Source organism: Neovison vison, chromosome 8, assembly GCF_020171115.1.
Source record: "Neovison vison isolate M4711 chromosome 8, ASM_NN_V1, whole genome shotgun sequence".
In the NCBI taxonomy this organism is placed as follows: Eukaryota; Metazoa; Chordata; class Mammalia; order Carnivora; family Mustelidae; genus Neogale; species Neogale vison.
In genome coordinates, this window is record NC_058098.1 from 15,358,838 (window position 1) to 15,374,416 (window position 15,579).

General features: G+C 52.9%; 1 protein-coding gene across 2 annotated transcripts; it reads right to left on the minus strand.

Annotated features, from left to right (window-relative positions):
* Positions 1 to 2,023: 2,023 nt before the first annotated feature.
* Positions 2,024 to 14,881, minus strand: CCN5 (cellular communication network factor 5). 2 transcript variants are annotated; one of them, XM_044262979.1, is made up of 5 exons: positions 14,580 to 14,881; positions 14,306 to 14,398; positions 10,301 to 10,517; positions 4,773 to 5,027; positions 2,024 to 3,056 (listed from the first exon to the last, which is right to left on the minus strand). In XM_044262979.1, the coding sequence occupies exons 2-5, from the start codon at positions 14,363 to 14,365 to the stop codon at positions 2,836 to 2,838; spliced, it is 753 nt and encodes a 250-aa protein (XP_044118914.1). In that variant the 5' UTR covers positions 14,366 to 14,398; positions 14,580 to 14,881; the 3' UTR covers positions 2,024 to 2,835. The 2 variants fall into 2 exon arrangements, with proteins under 2 accessions (XP_044118914.1, XP_044118915.1); XM_044262980.1 differs by having other exon boundaries at positions 14,306 to 14,415.
* Between the last annotated feature and the right edge of the window lie 698 nt (positions 14,882 to 15,579).

The window sequence follows — 15,579 nt, forward strand, 5'->3', positions numbered from 1 at the left end:
GATGCACTCTTGTTACTTGCGACAACATGGATATTATAATATAAATACAACTGGGGGAGGGGCAGTGCCTGGCTGGCTCATTTCGGGGAGAGTGACACTCTTGATCTTGGGGTTGTGAGTTTGAGCCCCACGTTGGGTATAGAGATTACTTAAAGATAAAATCTTTAATTTAAGTACAAATAAATATATAATGGGGAATGGCTGGGCCCGGTACCTCTGGGCTCTGAGTTTCAGTGGGGATTAGTCTGATTTTTACCTGTAACCTTGCCCCCAAAACCACCTTCTCTTGTTTATAAACAAGAAAATTCTCAGCCTTTGCCTCATATCTCTCTCTGACTTGCAAAGAATCGTGGAGCAGGATTGTACAGATTATATTTCAAGTGAACACAGAGGAAGGACTGACCTGATACAACACCACTACGGGATGGGAACTCGCTCAACAGGTGATAGCATAGGGCGGGCTCTTCTATTTATGCCCATTTTACAGGTGAAAAGACTAAAGCCCTGAAAGGTCCAGAGAATGATGGCTACAATTGTTATTTAAATCACATAGTACTCAACAGCCCTCTGTGTAGATGCCCTCATCCCTGTTTTAGAGGAAAGGACACTGAAGCATAAAGAAGTCAGGTACCCTGCCTAAGATCGCACTAGGAAACCTCAGAGCCAAGACGGGGCAGATGGCCGAGCCCACCCTGTGCCGCTCTGTTCCGAGCTGCTGGGTAATGAGGTCGCAGACCTTGCAGCCAGCCGGCCAGGGGTCCAGCACCACAACCCCAGGACAACTCACTCATGGTTCCAAATCTCCATTTATCCCATCCTGACAATGGGAACATCAGTAGCACTTTCCTTCAGGGGGTGTCCCAAGTGCAACATAGAGTTGTGGGGAAAGCTCCTAGCAGCTGTCTTCATCCTGCCTGTCATCACTTCTAGAGAGAATACCTGAATTTTTCCTGGCCATGTGTTCAGAGTTTACCTTGCGGAATCTGACCCACTGAAACTCAGCGTGTGAGAGACCATCAGCCCAGTCTCGAGTCAGGTCAGCTTGGCGTGGGCTAAAATCCCTCCCCAGCTGCAGACCAGCTTTCGGACAGACCACTTTCCCAAGCAGAGTCCTCCTCTGTGCCCTGAAGTTAGTTCTATTCTGTGAAGATTGGGTGGTCAGATGCTGCCTGTGATTCTCAATCTGGGGTTTTGGGAAGAGGTGGTCCCTGAGCCAAGTGCCGGGGGCAGCTGTTCCGAGGGGCGGGTCATGCATATCCTGGGAGCTGGGTCGACCTTCCCCTGCTCAGCTTCATACCTCATTGCCCCACATTCCCAGGCTCCCTTGCCTCTTACCTTCCCAGTGGGGGTGACCCATGGGAGGCACCCCTAGAAACTGGGGCAGGGGGTGGTGGACAGCAGAAGCCAGGTCTGCCTCCCCAGCGCTGTCGGCTTTTTGTTAGTTCTGTAAGGCTGCACCTGCTCCCAGTAAAGGGACCTGCTGTGATTCCATCTTCCGCTGGCAGGTTCCAGCTTCTGGGCTCTCCTTCAAACCCTCCGTTCCAACAGCTGGTACCAAGTGAAAGAAGCCATTCATAGAAGAGTACCCAGTCTATTGATGTGAGATTCGAGAACCGGCTTTCCATCCTCTTCGGTCATAAAACTCAGAACAGGGTTTGCCTTCAGGGGCAGAGGGGATGACCAGGAAGGGGCCAAAGGAAACTTCCTGAGATTCTGGAAATGTTTTGGACCTTGATGGAGGTCTTGATCACACAGGTGTTCACATTGGCAAAGACTTTATAAACCGTGCGTTAAGACCTGTGTGTTTCACGGCATGTAAACCGCGCCTCCATAAAATTAGTTTAATAAGAAGAAATCCGTGTTTAAATACAGAGAGTGCTCTCCAATTTCCTGGTTGGAGTCTGATGAAAACACAGTTTTTATTTTTAAACATAACATGTAGAACACAGAGGAGGATGGAAAATTTGTACATAAGTTTTTTTTTGTTTTTTTAAAGCAATAAAACATGAGACTTCAGACAGAATTTCACACTTGGGTTGGTTTATTTCAGGCCATGTTTCCCAGTCCCCAGGGGGCTATTCTTCATGCTCCCCTACTTTCCTCTGGTCTCAAATGTTGCAAAGCACCAACCTATATATAAAGTGTCTAGCTCTGCGCCTGGTACATTGCAGGTGTCTGAGCAAGGTTCATTCCTATGAATACAAGTCGGGTTGAACGGATCACTCTCAGGCCTGTTTTCCGACTGTCTTCCAGACAGTGTGATTTCACCTTGTGACTTTCACAAAACATGCGACCTCTGAATTCTACCCTAGATGGTGGGGTGTGGGGGAGCTTTCTCAGACAGCATAAGCCTGACCTATAAGCTCTTGCACAGACACGTATACAGGGACATTTTTATGTCATTCCAGGAAAAGAAGCAGGAGATTCAGAATACCTGTGTGTCCCTCTTCACCACACCCCCAGAAAAATAGCCAGTCCAGCCCAGCACCTGCCTCGGCCTGATGATTAAGGGACAGCTGGTTGCCCTATCTGCTGGGAAGCTTGCCTATGCACATGTTTGATAAAGGCTGTTGGGAATGGCGCAGAAGACCCTGGAAACCTTGGCCAGCCCCCTAGGCCATGAGGTAGAGGAAGAGGGCTGGGGCAGACATCCCGGCTCTATCTCAGGGTCCAGATGGAGCAGACGGCTTGTGAACATTCTGGTCCTCCAGGGCCTGGATGCCGTTGCCTAGCCAAGGGCGTGAGGAGGGGCCATCTGCCTTCTACTCAGGGCCCAAGCGCTGGCTTGCCTGCTGGGGAGGGCGGTCCCTGAGCCCCCAGATCCCCAGCCCTGCTCTAGAAGGTGCTGTTCCGTGGGCCGCGGCCCCTGGCAGGTGGACAGGGCCCAAGCAGGCAGAGGCGGCGCTGGGTCTCCAGGCGGCAGAGGCGGTTCTGGTTGGACACCCGAGTGGCCACGCCCAGCCCACAGGTGGTTGAGCAGGGGCCCCAGGCTGTGCTCCACTCTGGGCAGGGGGCGCCAGGGGGTGGGGGAGCCACAAGGCCAGAAAACTGGGGTCCTGGGGGAAGAAAGAGAGGTCAGCACTGTGAGGTCAGGGTCTGGCAGCCAAGTCAGCCCAGCCGCCAGCGGCGCCCTCGGGGTCACGTCCCTTAGCTTCTCTGAACCTCAGTTTCTTCCCATGTAAGTTTTCCAATGGGGGATAGTTAGGACTGAGTAAAATAACGGAGGGGGCATGTTTAGCACGGTGCTGTGAGCACCTCGTTTGTGCCGGGTACTAGGCAGCTACGATGGTGCCGGCCGTGATGGTCCCCCAGTACGTGGTGGGTTTCTCATTTCTGCACCCCATGGCATCTTCCAGGAGGAAGGCTGTGGCCTGTGAGTAGAGGTGCTGGGACTCGGTGGCAAAGCTGCTCGGGTTGGGAGGCTGGACCCGGAACAAGATGGGAAGGCTCGGCACCGTCTACCTTCTCCTCCTCCTCACATCTTATTCTGCTTTCTTAATATTGTGGTGTCCTTTCTTCCGGTCCTTCTTAACCAAATGGTTCTCAGCTGGCGGTGACTGTGCTCCCCTCCTTTGGTAATGTCCAGAGACATCTTAATGGACACGGCTGGGACTGAGGCTACTGGAACCCAGCAGGGATGTTTCTAAACACCCTGCAGGGCACAGGACAGCTCCCCTACGAGAGCGTCACCCAGCCCGAGTGTCACGCGTGCCCAGGTTGAGAAAGCCTGTGTGATATGCACCTGTGTGTGTGTGCAGGGCGTACGCGGACACACATGCACACACACGGACACACGTAACGGAGATGAGATTGCATTTACAGTGTCCCACCCAGATTTTTCATATATAAGATGAACTCACTGGCATTCTCGTATGTATTTAAGTGGATGTGTTCCATTCCACAACAGGGGTAATGACAGCCACCACGGGTGGAGTGCTCTGTGCGAGCTGCTGCTGTGACTGCTTCCCTTGGGCTTGGCCCCAGACCCCTACAATGGCTCTGCAAGTTAGACACACTTACCCTCATCTTAGAGGTGGGGGAACTGAGGCACAGAGAAGTTAAGCAACTTTCTCAGAGTCACACAGCTAGGAAATAGAGAAGCCGGGCTTAGAACCCAGACAGACCCCATGCTGAACCCCACCCTGCTCTACTCTGATGCGGCACCAACATCAATGAACTGATGCCTTCTTTTCAGCTGCCTTCCTTTAAAAAGATCGTGTTCATATAATTACAATAACCCACTAATGTAACAGGAACAAGTTCTCTAGATCTAAAGAGTTTATAGCAAGAGGTAACTATCTTTCCTCCATCTCTGACCACCCCTAAGCCCACATCCCAGAGGCAACCACTTCACCTGTTTCAGTTTTGAGTTCCCCTTTGGATAAGCCCAAATAACTACATATTTATAATATTTAAATTATATGAATGTGTTATTAATGCATAGCGCTATATTAGCAATAGAATACTAGTGTATATCATAATAGTGTACCTCTGCTATGAAATGGGAACATTCGATCCAAGTATCCTAGCCCTCCCTTCCCTTCCCTGCTCCACCACCGATTTTTATTTTCCATTATTTATGATTTAGAATTATTTGCTTGTTGTTTTGTCAGTTTAAAGAAGTCTTGTGACTCCCGCTGGGCTTTCTGAGTGTCCTCAGCCACCAGCCCCTCCCAGCAGCGGTCAGCTGATAAGTCCAAGTGTCTTGGCTCGGGGGAAGCCCCACCCCCCAGGGTGGCCCTGGCCCCGGCCTGGGCCCACCCAGCACTCACCTTGGGCTGGGAGGGGCCGGACCCCCAGCTCCCTTCCCTGGTCGCACACCCACTCAGGGCAGCACTTGCCAGGGACCTCAACCCTCCTGGGATGCGGACAGTCCCAGCTGGGCAGCCGAACGTCCTCGCTGCACAGGGGCACACAGGTGAAGCCCCCGTCCTCACACTGGCAGCGAATCCGGCAGTGGGGCTGGAAGGTCTCCCCATCCCGGTACAGGCGGCCGTTCACCTCACAGCTCCCGTCATCCTCTCCCCCTGCAGAGGAGAAACCGGACCCCCATCCATGACCCCCCAGCTTTTCCCTGGGCAAGACCCTGCCAGCCGCATCGTCTACCCGGTCTCTCTGCAGAGCTGGCCAAGATGCTGCTGGGGACCCGGTCCCTTCGGCATCTGCTCGCTGCCAAGGCGCTCCAGCCGGTCCCCATCGCCAGCCTCCCCTGGGGCCCGCAGGAAGACAGTGTGGTGTACCGCATCCTGGCATAGGCGCTGTGGGGACACTGGCCTGGTTGGAGCCCCCACTCTGCTTTTTATTAGCTATGGAGCTTGGCCAAGCGACTTTACTTCTTCTTACCTCGGTTTCCTTATCTGAAAAATGGGTTATAATGGCACTTATTTCACAGGGTTGTGGTAGAAACCAAGTGAAATGATATATGTAATGAATCCAACATAAAAGAGACCTTCAACAGATCCCAGATGCTCTGTTGTTATTATTAATGTAATTAATTACTATATACTATATTATTAAATATATAACTTACATACGCACTGAGAGTTCATGCAACACACTTTCAATGTGCCTCTGCCAGGGTATAATCACCCCTGCCAGGCCTGGGCTTAACCTGCTGGCTTTGTGACTTTAGATAAGTTGCTTAACTTCTCTGAGTCACCTTAACAATAGCAATGATGAGAACAGCTCCATGCCTTCAGGTACGGGAGACGATATTCCATAACTTCTAACACCGTGCTAGGCATACAGTAGATGCTCAAGGGACACTCTTCAAATGAAGCCCTCAAGATATGGCTGTTATTCCCACTTCCTGCACTGGGCAAGCACTCCTTGAGGGCCGGGGCCCCCCTATGCTGGCTCAGAGCATGGCTGGGACACACCCAGGTCATTTGAATGAATGCCTTGTGCAAGACCCAGCAAAGAAGAGACACTCATGAAAGGGTTCGGTTTTCTTACGGTTCCGGAGATGTGTCCTGTGCCCCTCCTGAGTGCCAAGCCACTGGGATCCTAGACAGGACTAAGACATAGTCCTTGTCTTGAAAGATGGAGCACCGGGCAGGGGACAGATGTGAAAGTCACCATCTGCCAGACAGAACGAAAAGCCAAGGAGAGGCATAGGTGAGCCGCCCGGGGGAGGGCAGAGCAAGGAGGAGCCGAAAGTCCTGGAGACTCCGGGGGCAGTTCAGCTGGGTCTGGGGAAAGATTTGCCCGAAGGCAGGTTTTCCCAGATCTTCAGAATAAAACCTCCAACAGGCCCATACCTACGCAGGGATTTGGGACCTATGCAGGGATTTGGGATCTGCGCAGATGTGGGTGCCAGTCCCTGTTCCCACTTGCTAACTGTGGGGCTTGGGACAGGTCACTGCACCTCTCTGAGCCAAATTACCCGGCTCCCAGGGCCACTGGGGGATTAAAGGAACTAGTGTACTTAAGGCATTTTTCCAAAAGCCTGGAACATAGCAGATGCTCAGTGAACGCGAGTGGGGGAATGTCCGTTCCTCGGGGAGGACGGAACGAGAGCCAGCTCTCTCCCAGCTCCTTCCAAGCCACAGCCCTCTGACGCCAAATCCCTGACCTTGGGCCTGGATCATGTGGCCGCTAGACTAGGGGCAGCTGCCCCTCAATCCTGAGGGGTCTCCCACCAGATTCCTGGGGCCACAGCCCTGGGCTCCTGGTCTCCGAGAAGATCTGGTAAACAGAGGGATTGTTTCGGAAAGTCAGCTGGAGGGGTGATAATTTTAGCAAGGTTTCCTGGCACCTCTCCTGGTCCTCCAGCTCAGAGCTGGCTGGGGGCGGGGCTGAGGATCCCTGGGTGGCCACTCCCCACCCTGGGGTCTGTGTACCTTTGTGTGGGGTCCCAAACACCAGGAGGCACCTCCTAAGGTACTCACTCTTCAATCTGCCAGCCCCTACCCCCTGCCAACCATACACACATACAGTTGCCAAAACCCTACCTCCTCTTCCAGGTCCTTCCAATGCCCTCCTGTCTGGCAACCTCCCTCAAATAACTTCAGAGCCCTGTCTTGTCATCTGGTGATCTCTGCGTCCCTCTTTCCCTCTGAGAGTCCCTTGCAGGAGAAGGAACAACAGGGGATTTTTTTTTTTTTTTCCTTTGGCCACTTACAAACTGTGTGACCTCGGGCAGGTGACTTCACCCCTCTGAACCCCAGTTCTTTCATTTGCAAAGTCATTTTAATAATAAGACCTACCTCATTATTAAATGAGATCACGTGTGTAAAGGGCGTGCCCACAGGACACGTGCCCTGAAAGCTTCCTGTTACTACAGCCTCCCCGGAGCTCTTACTCCTGCTGTTTCATTCAGTCAGTGCTTAATTACCGGGGGCCTACTGCATGCTAGGGACTCATGATACAACAATGATTAAACAGGCCAAAATCCTGCCCTCATTGGAGCTTTCGCTCTCATGGAAATAAACACTATAAACAAGTAGAGTTTATGATGTCCAGTGGTGATTAGAGCTAGAAAAATAATGGGGGGCAAGGTTCAGGAGTGTTGAATATGGTGATTGGGGAAGGCCTCCCAGAGAAGGTTGTATTTGAGAAAGATGAGAAGGAGATGCAGGAACTCGCCATGCAGATATCTGGGGGTAAAGAACATTGACAGAGCAAACAGCCAGTGCAAAGGCCCTGCAGTGGAAGCTCCGCTAGGGTATTTAAGCAACAGAATAGTCCAGCATGGCTGGAGCAGAGAGCAGGAGAGAGAGGGGGAGTTAGGCAGGGTCAGAAAGAAAACAGGAGCAGAACATTACGGGGCCTTGTAGCCACTGAGAGGGCTGGCTTTTACTTGGAGGCAGAGGGAAGCTGTTGGAGGCCTTGAGGAGAAAAAGGGATGTGATCTGATGCATGTATTGAAAGGAGCCCTGTCCTGTGGCTGCTGTGTTGGGAACAGAGTAGGGGGTGAGGACAGAAGCGGGGAGACTATTATAGGGCCGCTGCAACAGCCAACACTTGATGGTGAGGCTCAGACCAGGCCGGTAGCCGTGGAGAGACTGAGAAGGGGCCAGAATGTCAGGTTCTAGAATACTGTGAAGACTTCGCTGGCGGGCAGTATGTGGGGTGTACAGAATGACAGATATCAAGAATGACTGTAAGCTTTTGAATTCAAGTCGCAGGAAGTGTGGAGGTGCCCTTGGCTGAGCTGGGGAGGCTGCACACTTGGGGTGTGGGGTGTTGGGAGCTTATGGTGGACACGCACACAGCTCAGAGTCCGCTGTCAGAGGTCTGTCCGGCTAGGAATTGACTGGAGAGTTTGAGGCAGCATATCCCCCCCAGAGCTAAGACCTAGAGTCCACCTCTATAAGGTTTTATCTGTGGGGTTCACCAGCCTCCGGATCTGGCTCATGAGGCACTATGTTGCCTGACCACGGCTGGGAGTTGTAGGAAGAAGCAAAGACCAGCTACAGTCTAAAGTCTGAATCAAGATGGAATAAGAAAAGCCCCTTAGGGGGCGCCTGGGTGGCTCAGTGGGTTAAGCCGCTGCCTTCAGCTCAGGTCATGATCTCGGGGTCCTGGGATCGAGTCCCGCATCGGGCGCTCTGCTCAGCAGGGAGCCTGCTTCCTCCTCTCTCTCCCTCTGCCTGACTCTCTGCCTACTTGTGATCTCTCTCTCTGTCAAATGAATAAATAAAATCTTTAAAAAAAAAAAAAAAAGAAAAGCCCCTTAGTAAACTTAGTGACGGGAATAGCCGATATGGACTAATCGTATGCTGAGGGTCAGGCAGTAGAGTGACAGACATGAAGATTGTGAAGCCAGCTCCCTGAGTTCAAATCCCGGCTCAGCCACTTATGAGCTGTGTGACCTTAGGCAAGTTGCCTAACCTCTCTGTGCCTCTTTTTTCCATCCATCTATAAAATGCAGATGACATTAGTACCAACTTCGTATGATTTCCAGAGATTAAATGAGGTGGAATTTGTGAAGCCCTTAGTGCCTGGCACATGGTAAGGGCTACGAAAGTGTTGCATAAATAAAATGCTTCCAAAAGCTTTAGATGTGTCCTGGCTCGTTGAAACAGCAGCCTGGGAAGATAAGTGATACTTATCTCATTTTTTTCCCTAGATACATTTTTCTCAGCAATCATCTATGAGTTTATAAAACAAATTACTATTTTCTCATGATTATACTCCCCTGATTTAAAAAAAAAAGTGTTTAACAAGGATTTAGTATTGATAACTTTATGTCTATCAGTCTTGTTTTTTTTTAAACTTTCTTTTTTTCTGTAAGTGGACTCGTTATCAGTGATCCATGAGCCCTTCTCTCTCTTGTTCTTTTTTTAAACTGATACATGCAAACAGATGAAAGATATAGATTGCTCTGTAAGACTTACTGAGAAAACAAAGAACACCCTCCCATTTTTCTATTTCTCTAAAGCAGTGGTTCTCTGTTGGAGACAGTTTTGTTCCCCAGGGGACATTTGTCTGAGACAGAGTGTCACGACTTGTGGGTGAGGGACATGCTAGGGGCTTCCAGGGAACAGAGACCAGGGATGCTGCTGAAGGTCCTGCCAGGTACAGGACAGCTCCCCTCCCCCAATATAGAATGATAACAAAGAATTGTCCGGCCCAAAAAGCAAAGTTGAGAAACTCTGATCGAAAGCATCCAAGGGCACGAAGGCTTGGAATGGTGGGAGAGGGAACATGCTCCAGGTCACCAGTAAATGGCAAACTCAGGATTCGAACTCAGGTCCTAGGGCTCCCACTCCAGGAGGAAGGCAGAATGAAGTGTTGCATCACACCCTGTGTGGTCCAGTCCCGAGCTGTGTAACAGTAATCGTGCCAGTAAATATTACTGAGCCTCAGCTGGCTCATCTGTAAAGTGAGTCTGGAAGGACTTAGGTCGAAGGGTCCTTGTGAGGATTATGTGATTTACGTGAGGGTCCTGGGGTAGGTTTCAGCATACCGCCCGACGCCTATTACTCCATGCCCTCCCCCCCAAGTAAACGGTTGCTCTTTTATTTCCTCAGAAGTGTTGCGAAGGTCCTCAGAAAGGGTAGTGATTCCCAGTTTAAGGAATCTGAGAGGACTTCTCGGGGGAGAAGTGTGTGAGGTTGGCTGTGGCAGTGGTCGTGGTTTGAAGGGATAGGAATGAGGGGACGCTGCTGTCCCGGTGGGCGGCGTGGTGGAAGCCAAGACAAGAGGGGAGGAGCCGAGGGAGGGCCTGGGGAAACGTGGGCCACCAGGTGGTGCTCCTGAAGTGAGGAGATAGAGAAGAGCTTCTCTTGGACTCAGGACCCCTCAGCCTTGACCCTCCCAAACACACCCGCATCCGTCCGGCAAACCTGCTTACAGAGGCACACAGCCCCTCGGAGTCCAGAGCCCACCCTGGGTTGGCAGACCAGTCCCTGGCTGGGGTCGCAGACGTGGAGGTGGTCGCAGGGCTCCCCCAGCCGCCGTGCACACACCCGGCAGCAGCCGCAGCCGTCCAGCACCAGGGGCACCCCCAGTGGGCATCGGGGTGGTGGCCAGGGACAGGCACAGGGCGTCGGGCACAGCTGGGCACACACCTGCAGAGACAGAGCATGTCACTCGGCCACGGGCATTCCAGGTGGGCAGTGAAGGGTCCACGCGTTGGCCCCAGGGTCACACAGACCTGGCCTTGAACCTTGGCAGCGTGGCGACACCCTTCCCTAAGAGGCAGCGTGGCCTTGTGGTCGCGAGCAAGGACTTTGGCCTAGAGTCGCAGTCCTGCCTCTGCTCCTTATTAGCTGAGTGACCTTGGGCAAGTTACTCAAGCTCTCCAAGCCTCAGTTTCTTCATCTGTGAAAAGGGGGTAACAGTAATATTGAACTCAGAGGATTGTTTTCAGGATTTCATACATGAAATGATGCGTGTTAAACCCTGAGCACAGAGCCTATGCTTTAGATGCTCATTGCCTTAGCCATGATGATCACGGTCAGGACTTATAAGGGATGAGCCGGGCCCTGCCCTCAGAAGCTTACAGAAAGGCAAAAATCAACAAAACAAAGGATTCCAGTGGCAGGGCACTGCACATTTTCTAGCATGTAGACTGGAAATATTTGTCCTGACAGCTAAATAAATCACACAGTATCATAGATGTTTTTGATCTTTGGAACAATCCAGAATATGTTTCTGGATATGTATCAGATCCGTCGGGAAACTTGGTAAAATACTGATCCCCAGGCCTCCCCTGGGACTTCCCAAATATAACTTCCAGGGACAGGCTCTGGAATCTGTTTTTATCGGGCTGTCCTGGGGCTTCTGATGCATAGCTAGGATTTTGACACCTCTGCCAGGAAGAGATGGGGGAAACTGAGCTCCAGAGAGAGAAAGCATCTTGCCGAAAGTCAGAGTGTGTTAGCTGCAAAGCTGAGCCCGCTTCCTCCTTAAGGATCCTGTAATTGGGAAAAGCCTGAGCCAGGGACCCATCCCCCACGGTCAGGGTCAAGGTATTGATCCAAGTGTCCTGTTTGTTCTTCCACACTCAGGACAGAGAAACAATCAAGCCAGAAGCCAGATGCCATGGTCTCCCCATATGTCCATTTGAAGGTGGGGACCCAGAGGCAGGCATAATTCAAGATATTCCCAGGTAGCCCCCTTGGTGGTGGGCCAATCTTTAGTTCCATAGGATCTTTGGAGGACCAAAGGGTTTCATCTGGAGGATGGAAGACTTACAGTTTACAAAAATAGAATGAATCACCTCCAAACTTCTGTGTGGCCCCAAAGCAGGCAACGAAACCCTTGGCCCTCTTTGTTCCCCCCCAGGATCCCCCCAGTCCTGCAAACTTGCCTTCAGTGGCCTGCAGCTGGCACCCCAGCCACCAGGGGCCGCCCCAGACTGGCCAGCCAGTCTGGGGGGCTAGGGTGTGGGGGGGTGGTTCCAGGCAGGGACAGCACTGGTCAGGAGGCAGGCGGGCAGCTCTGTGCCCCAGGCCTCGCAGGGGAGTGAATCGTCATCTCTGCAGGAATTCCATGCTGCAGACTGGGTGATACTGAAGAGATTCTAGAGAAGATGGCCTAACCTTGCCCCTCAAAGCCTGGTCCGGACCAGCAGCATCCAGTTTGTCTGGAAGTCTACGGCAGCATCTAGGGCGCCTCTTTATGAACCCAGTGCTGCACTGTAATAAATCTGGAAACAATTCTCATGGAATCACCCTGAGGAGCCATCAGCCAGACTTTGGGGTCCCTGTGCAAAGCAGAGGTTGGGCTCCCTTGGTTAGTGAGAAGTAGAGCCCCTGACCAGAATTGGCTCTTGGGTCCCTCTTGCCCAAAAGCAGGGGTGCCAGGCCACAAGCCTTCTGCTTTGTACCCGGGTTCCCGCCCCAAGCTGCCTACGGGGTGAGCTCGGCTTAGGGGGATGTGCTGGTCCTGACACCCAGGCGGGGCCACTAATAATACTGATGATGTGGCCAGCATTGACCACGGGCATGCCGTGAGCTGTAATGTGCTAATTCAACCCTTTCAGATGAGGCACTCATTTTGTGTCCACAGGAAAGACCAAGAAAACAGAAGCTCAAAACAGTGTGGGGACGAGGCCAATAAGAGGTAGAGTCAGGACTGGAATCCAGGACCACATGAATCCAAGGCCCAGGCTCTTATCACCACAACCCGCCTTTGTTCTTGGGCAGCTCTGTTGCCAGCTTAGCCTCTGCCTCAGTTTACCTATTTATTCAGGAGGGACAGTGAGAGGTCAAGGGAGCCCAGCCAAGGAGAGACCTGTCTTCTCTGGACTCCCTGGATCTCCAGGGAGACTCATGATGTTTCCCCAGAGCCTTGCTGCAGTCACCAGGGAGATGAGCCCTGGACGTGGAATATTCTAGAAAAGAGTTGAAATCCAGGTTGTACCTGGATGGGCTGTGTGACCTTCAACACACCATGTAAATGCTTTGTGGGGAGGAGGCTGTTTCCTTCTCAAAGGGGTGAGACCACCTATCTGGAAATGGGGACAGGGATTAAATGAAGTCATGGCTGGCTCTTGGTCATGGTGACTTTGTCCATTCCTGGTCTCTGCCACCTGCCCCTGTTCGCAGACCTGAGCCCAGGAGCCCACAGGCTGCCGGAAGACTTAGAATTCTCTCCCTGAGGATGATTGTGGCTTTCTGTGTTCGTGATGACTAAGTCCCTGATTTTGTGCGGGATGCCGCCCGCCCAGCTCCCAGGGACAGGGAATAAGGGAGGGGTGGACAGTGAGTCCCAGATAGCTTCCTTTGAGTCTTTCATTTGAGCCTGGCCCCGGAACCCCAAGTCCCCTATTCCAACTACCCAAGCCACCCACCCGGGCATTGGGTGTTGCTCAGCCCCTTGGGGGAGAAAAACAGTGGGGTCAGGATGCCAGCTGGGCTCACAGCCTTGCCCCCCACTCCTGCTCAGGATCCAGGAGAGAAACGCTCCTGCCATGATCCTCAGAAAAGCATGAGCATACAATGAGATTGTGGCTTGTGGTGGGGCCAGTCTCCATGGCATCGGGAACTCAGCATTTGCTGAGGGAATGACGGGGCTCAGCAGCTGGGGCCTGGGTCCAGGTAGGGGAAGAGGCACGGGCAGCAGGAGAGACACAAATAGAAGTGCCCCTTCCCTACTCCCCACACAGCCAAGCCCACCTGGGCTCCACCGCCTCAATTACTCTGATGTTTCTTTGCTGTGTGATTTTAGGCAAGCTGCTTGCCCTCTCTGAGCCTTGCTTGCCCGAAAACAGGGGATAATAATTCCTTACGAGGTTGTTGGATATGCTAGGCAAGGCAGATATTTCACTAACCTTGTGAGAAATGTTCCCTGAGAGGAGATTGCTATTCCATGAACGTCTCCCTGTCCCTCTTCAGCCCGGGTCTGCAGGTCACTCACACCCAACAGCAGTAATGCCCTTGCGATATGAACTTTCCCATCAGGTAGAAACCAACATCCATCCAAATCCTGGCTCCAGGTAGGCAAAGCGGGTTGTATGTTGCGTCTTCCCATATATAATGAGGACACCCCCTTCAGCGCTGTAGAAGGGCTCTGGGGACTGCCAGCCGTCATGGCCCTCTCCTTTGGAACACCTGCCACAGTCCAGGTCCTGTGCTGAGCACTTCTGATGAATTACCATTGTGATCTTCGCAAAGACCTTGTGATCATTATGCCCATTTAACTGAGGGAGCAGCTGAGGCTCAGAGAGAAGGGACTCGCCTAAGGCAGCACAGCAGAGCTGGCCAGAGACAAATGTCTGGGCACCGGGGAGGGAAGCTGGGCTATGCCTGACACCAGGGACCTGCAGGAAATCTGCCAGGGGATCCTTGAGATCCTCTCCCACCACACCAAGGAAGTCAGCAGGACATTTTGGGGCCCGGGGCCCCCTTACCTTTGAGAGGAGGCAGAGGAGGGAGAAGGCCAGAAGGTGGGTCTGTGGTGTGCCTCTCATGTCACTGTGTCCCCCACGGAGCCAGCTCTGAGCCTGGGAGGCAGGACCTACTGTAAGATTTTATGTTCCGGCGACTGTGAGGTCACTCCCAGGCGCAAACACACACACACACACACACACACACACACACACACAGAGACGTGTGCGCACACACTGGCCTCTGCATTCCCCCTCCTGTCCCCATCCTCATGCTCCCACGGATGAGCCCATTTACCTGAAGATGAGACCGTGGAGGCCACCGAGAGGGTGCCTGCCAGTGTGTGTGTGTGTGTGTGTGTGTGTGTTTGAGCCTGTGAAAGCCAGAGCCAGTGACAGGCTGCCAAGAGCCTGTGACAGGCTGGCAGGGGCCTCTCTTGCTCCTCCCAGCCCAAGGGGGTGGCCGCCGCAGCCCTGCCCCAGACCCCAGCCTGAGCCCCGGGACGCTGTGCAGGAGCTCCGCAGGACACCCCCCTTTGCAGCGCTGACCCAAGTCCTCCGAAGCCCTGTGGCCTGGACTCTGGGCAGTATCGGCTGGGCCTGTGGTTTCTGGCAGAAAGATTGGCAGGCACCCAGAGGCGGGTGTGACCCAGAGCAAAACTTCCCTGGGCGGCCTGTTTGCTTTTGGCAACAAGGGGCCTCCCTCCCGCCGGCTTTCCTGGGCTCTGGAAGGCGGCCTACGGTGCATGAGCCCGTGCAGGCTAGACCTACTGTGTGCCGGCCCTGCTGGATGGTCTGGAAGAACCAAATCCATTGTGTTGAATTTGGCCATCTCTGAGGCCCCCTCTGTGGGAGCTGGAGACACAACGGCGACCTTGGAACAAAGCCCAGAAAGGGAGACGACAGCGGGAAAACAGGTGGAATTCCTGGGCATCCTGAGATCCTTGTTCAGAGGGAAGGTGAGGGACGGCTTTCTGGAGGTGTCTTTACAGAGACAGAGGGGATAAGAGCAGGCAGGGTTTGCAGGCAGAGGGAACAGCACTTACGCCTAGGCAGGAGTCAGCACGATAACGGTAACGTGCCTATTCTGGGAGCCAAGGTGTGGCTGGAGCTGGGGGAAGTGGGGAGTGGTGCTGTATGGGGGGAGCAGAACACCCGAATTCAAATCAGCCACTCCTGGGGGCATCTCCAACATTCCAGCCAGTGGGGGAAGGGGTGTGAGGACAAGGGCTTGGACTGTAGAATTTGGTAAAGGTCACAACAGGGGGTGTCGAGCAGGCGCTGGGAAAGGCTTTGGC

Coding starts and splice junctions, on each gene's coding strand:
- CCN5 (XM_044262979.1), bottom strand. CDS start 14,365: ATGAGAGGCACACCACAGACCCACCTTCTGGCCTTCTCCCTCCTCTGC. Junction 10,518..14,305: donor TCCTCTGCCTCCTCTCAAAG/GTAAGGGGGCCC, acceptor CTGTCTCTGCAG/GTGTGTGCCCAGCTGTGCCC. Junction 5,028..10,300: donor CCGAGGGGCTGTGTGCCTCT/GTAAGCAGGTTT, acceptor TCTCCTCTGCAG/GGGGAGAGGATGACGGGAGC.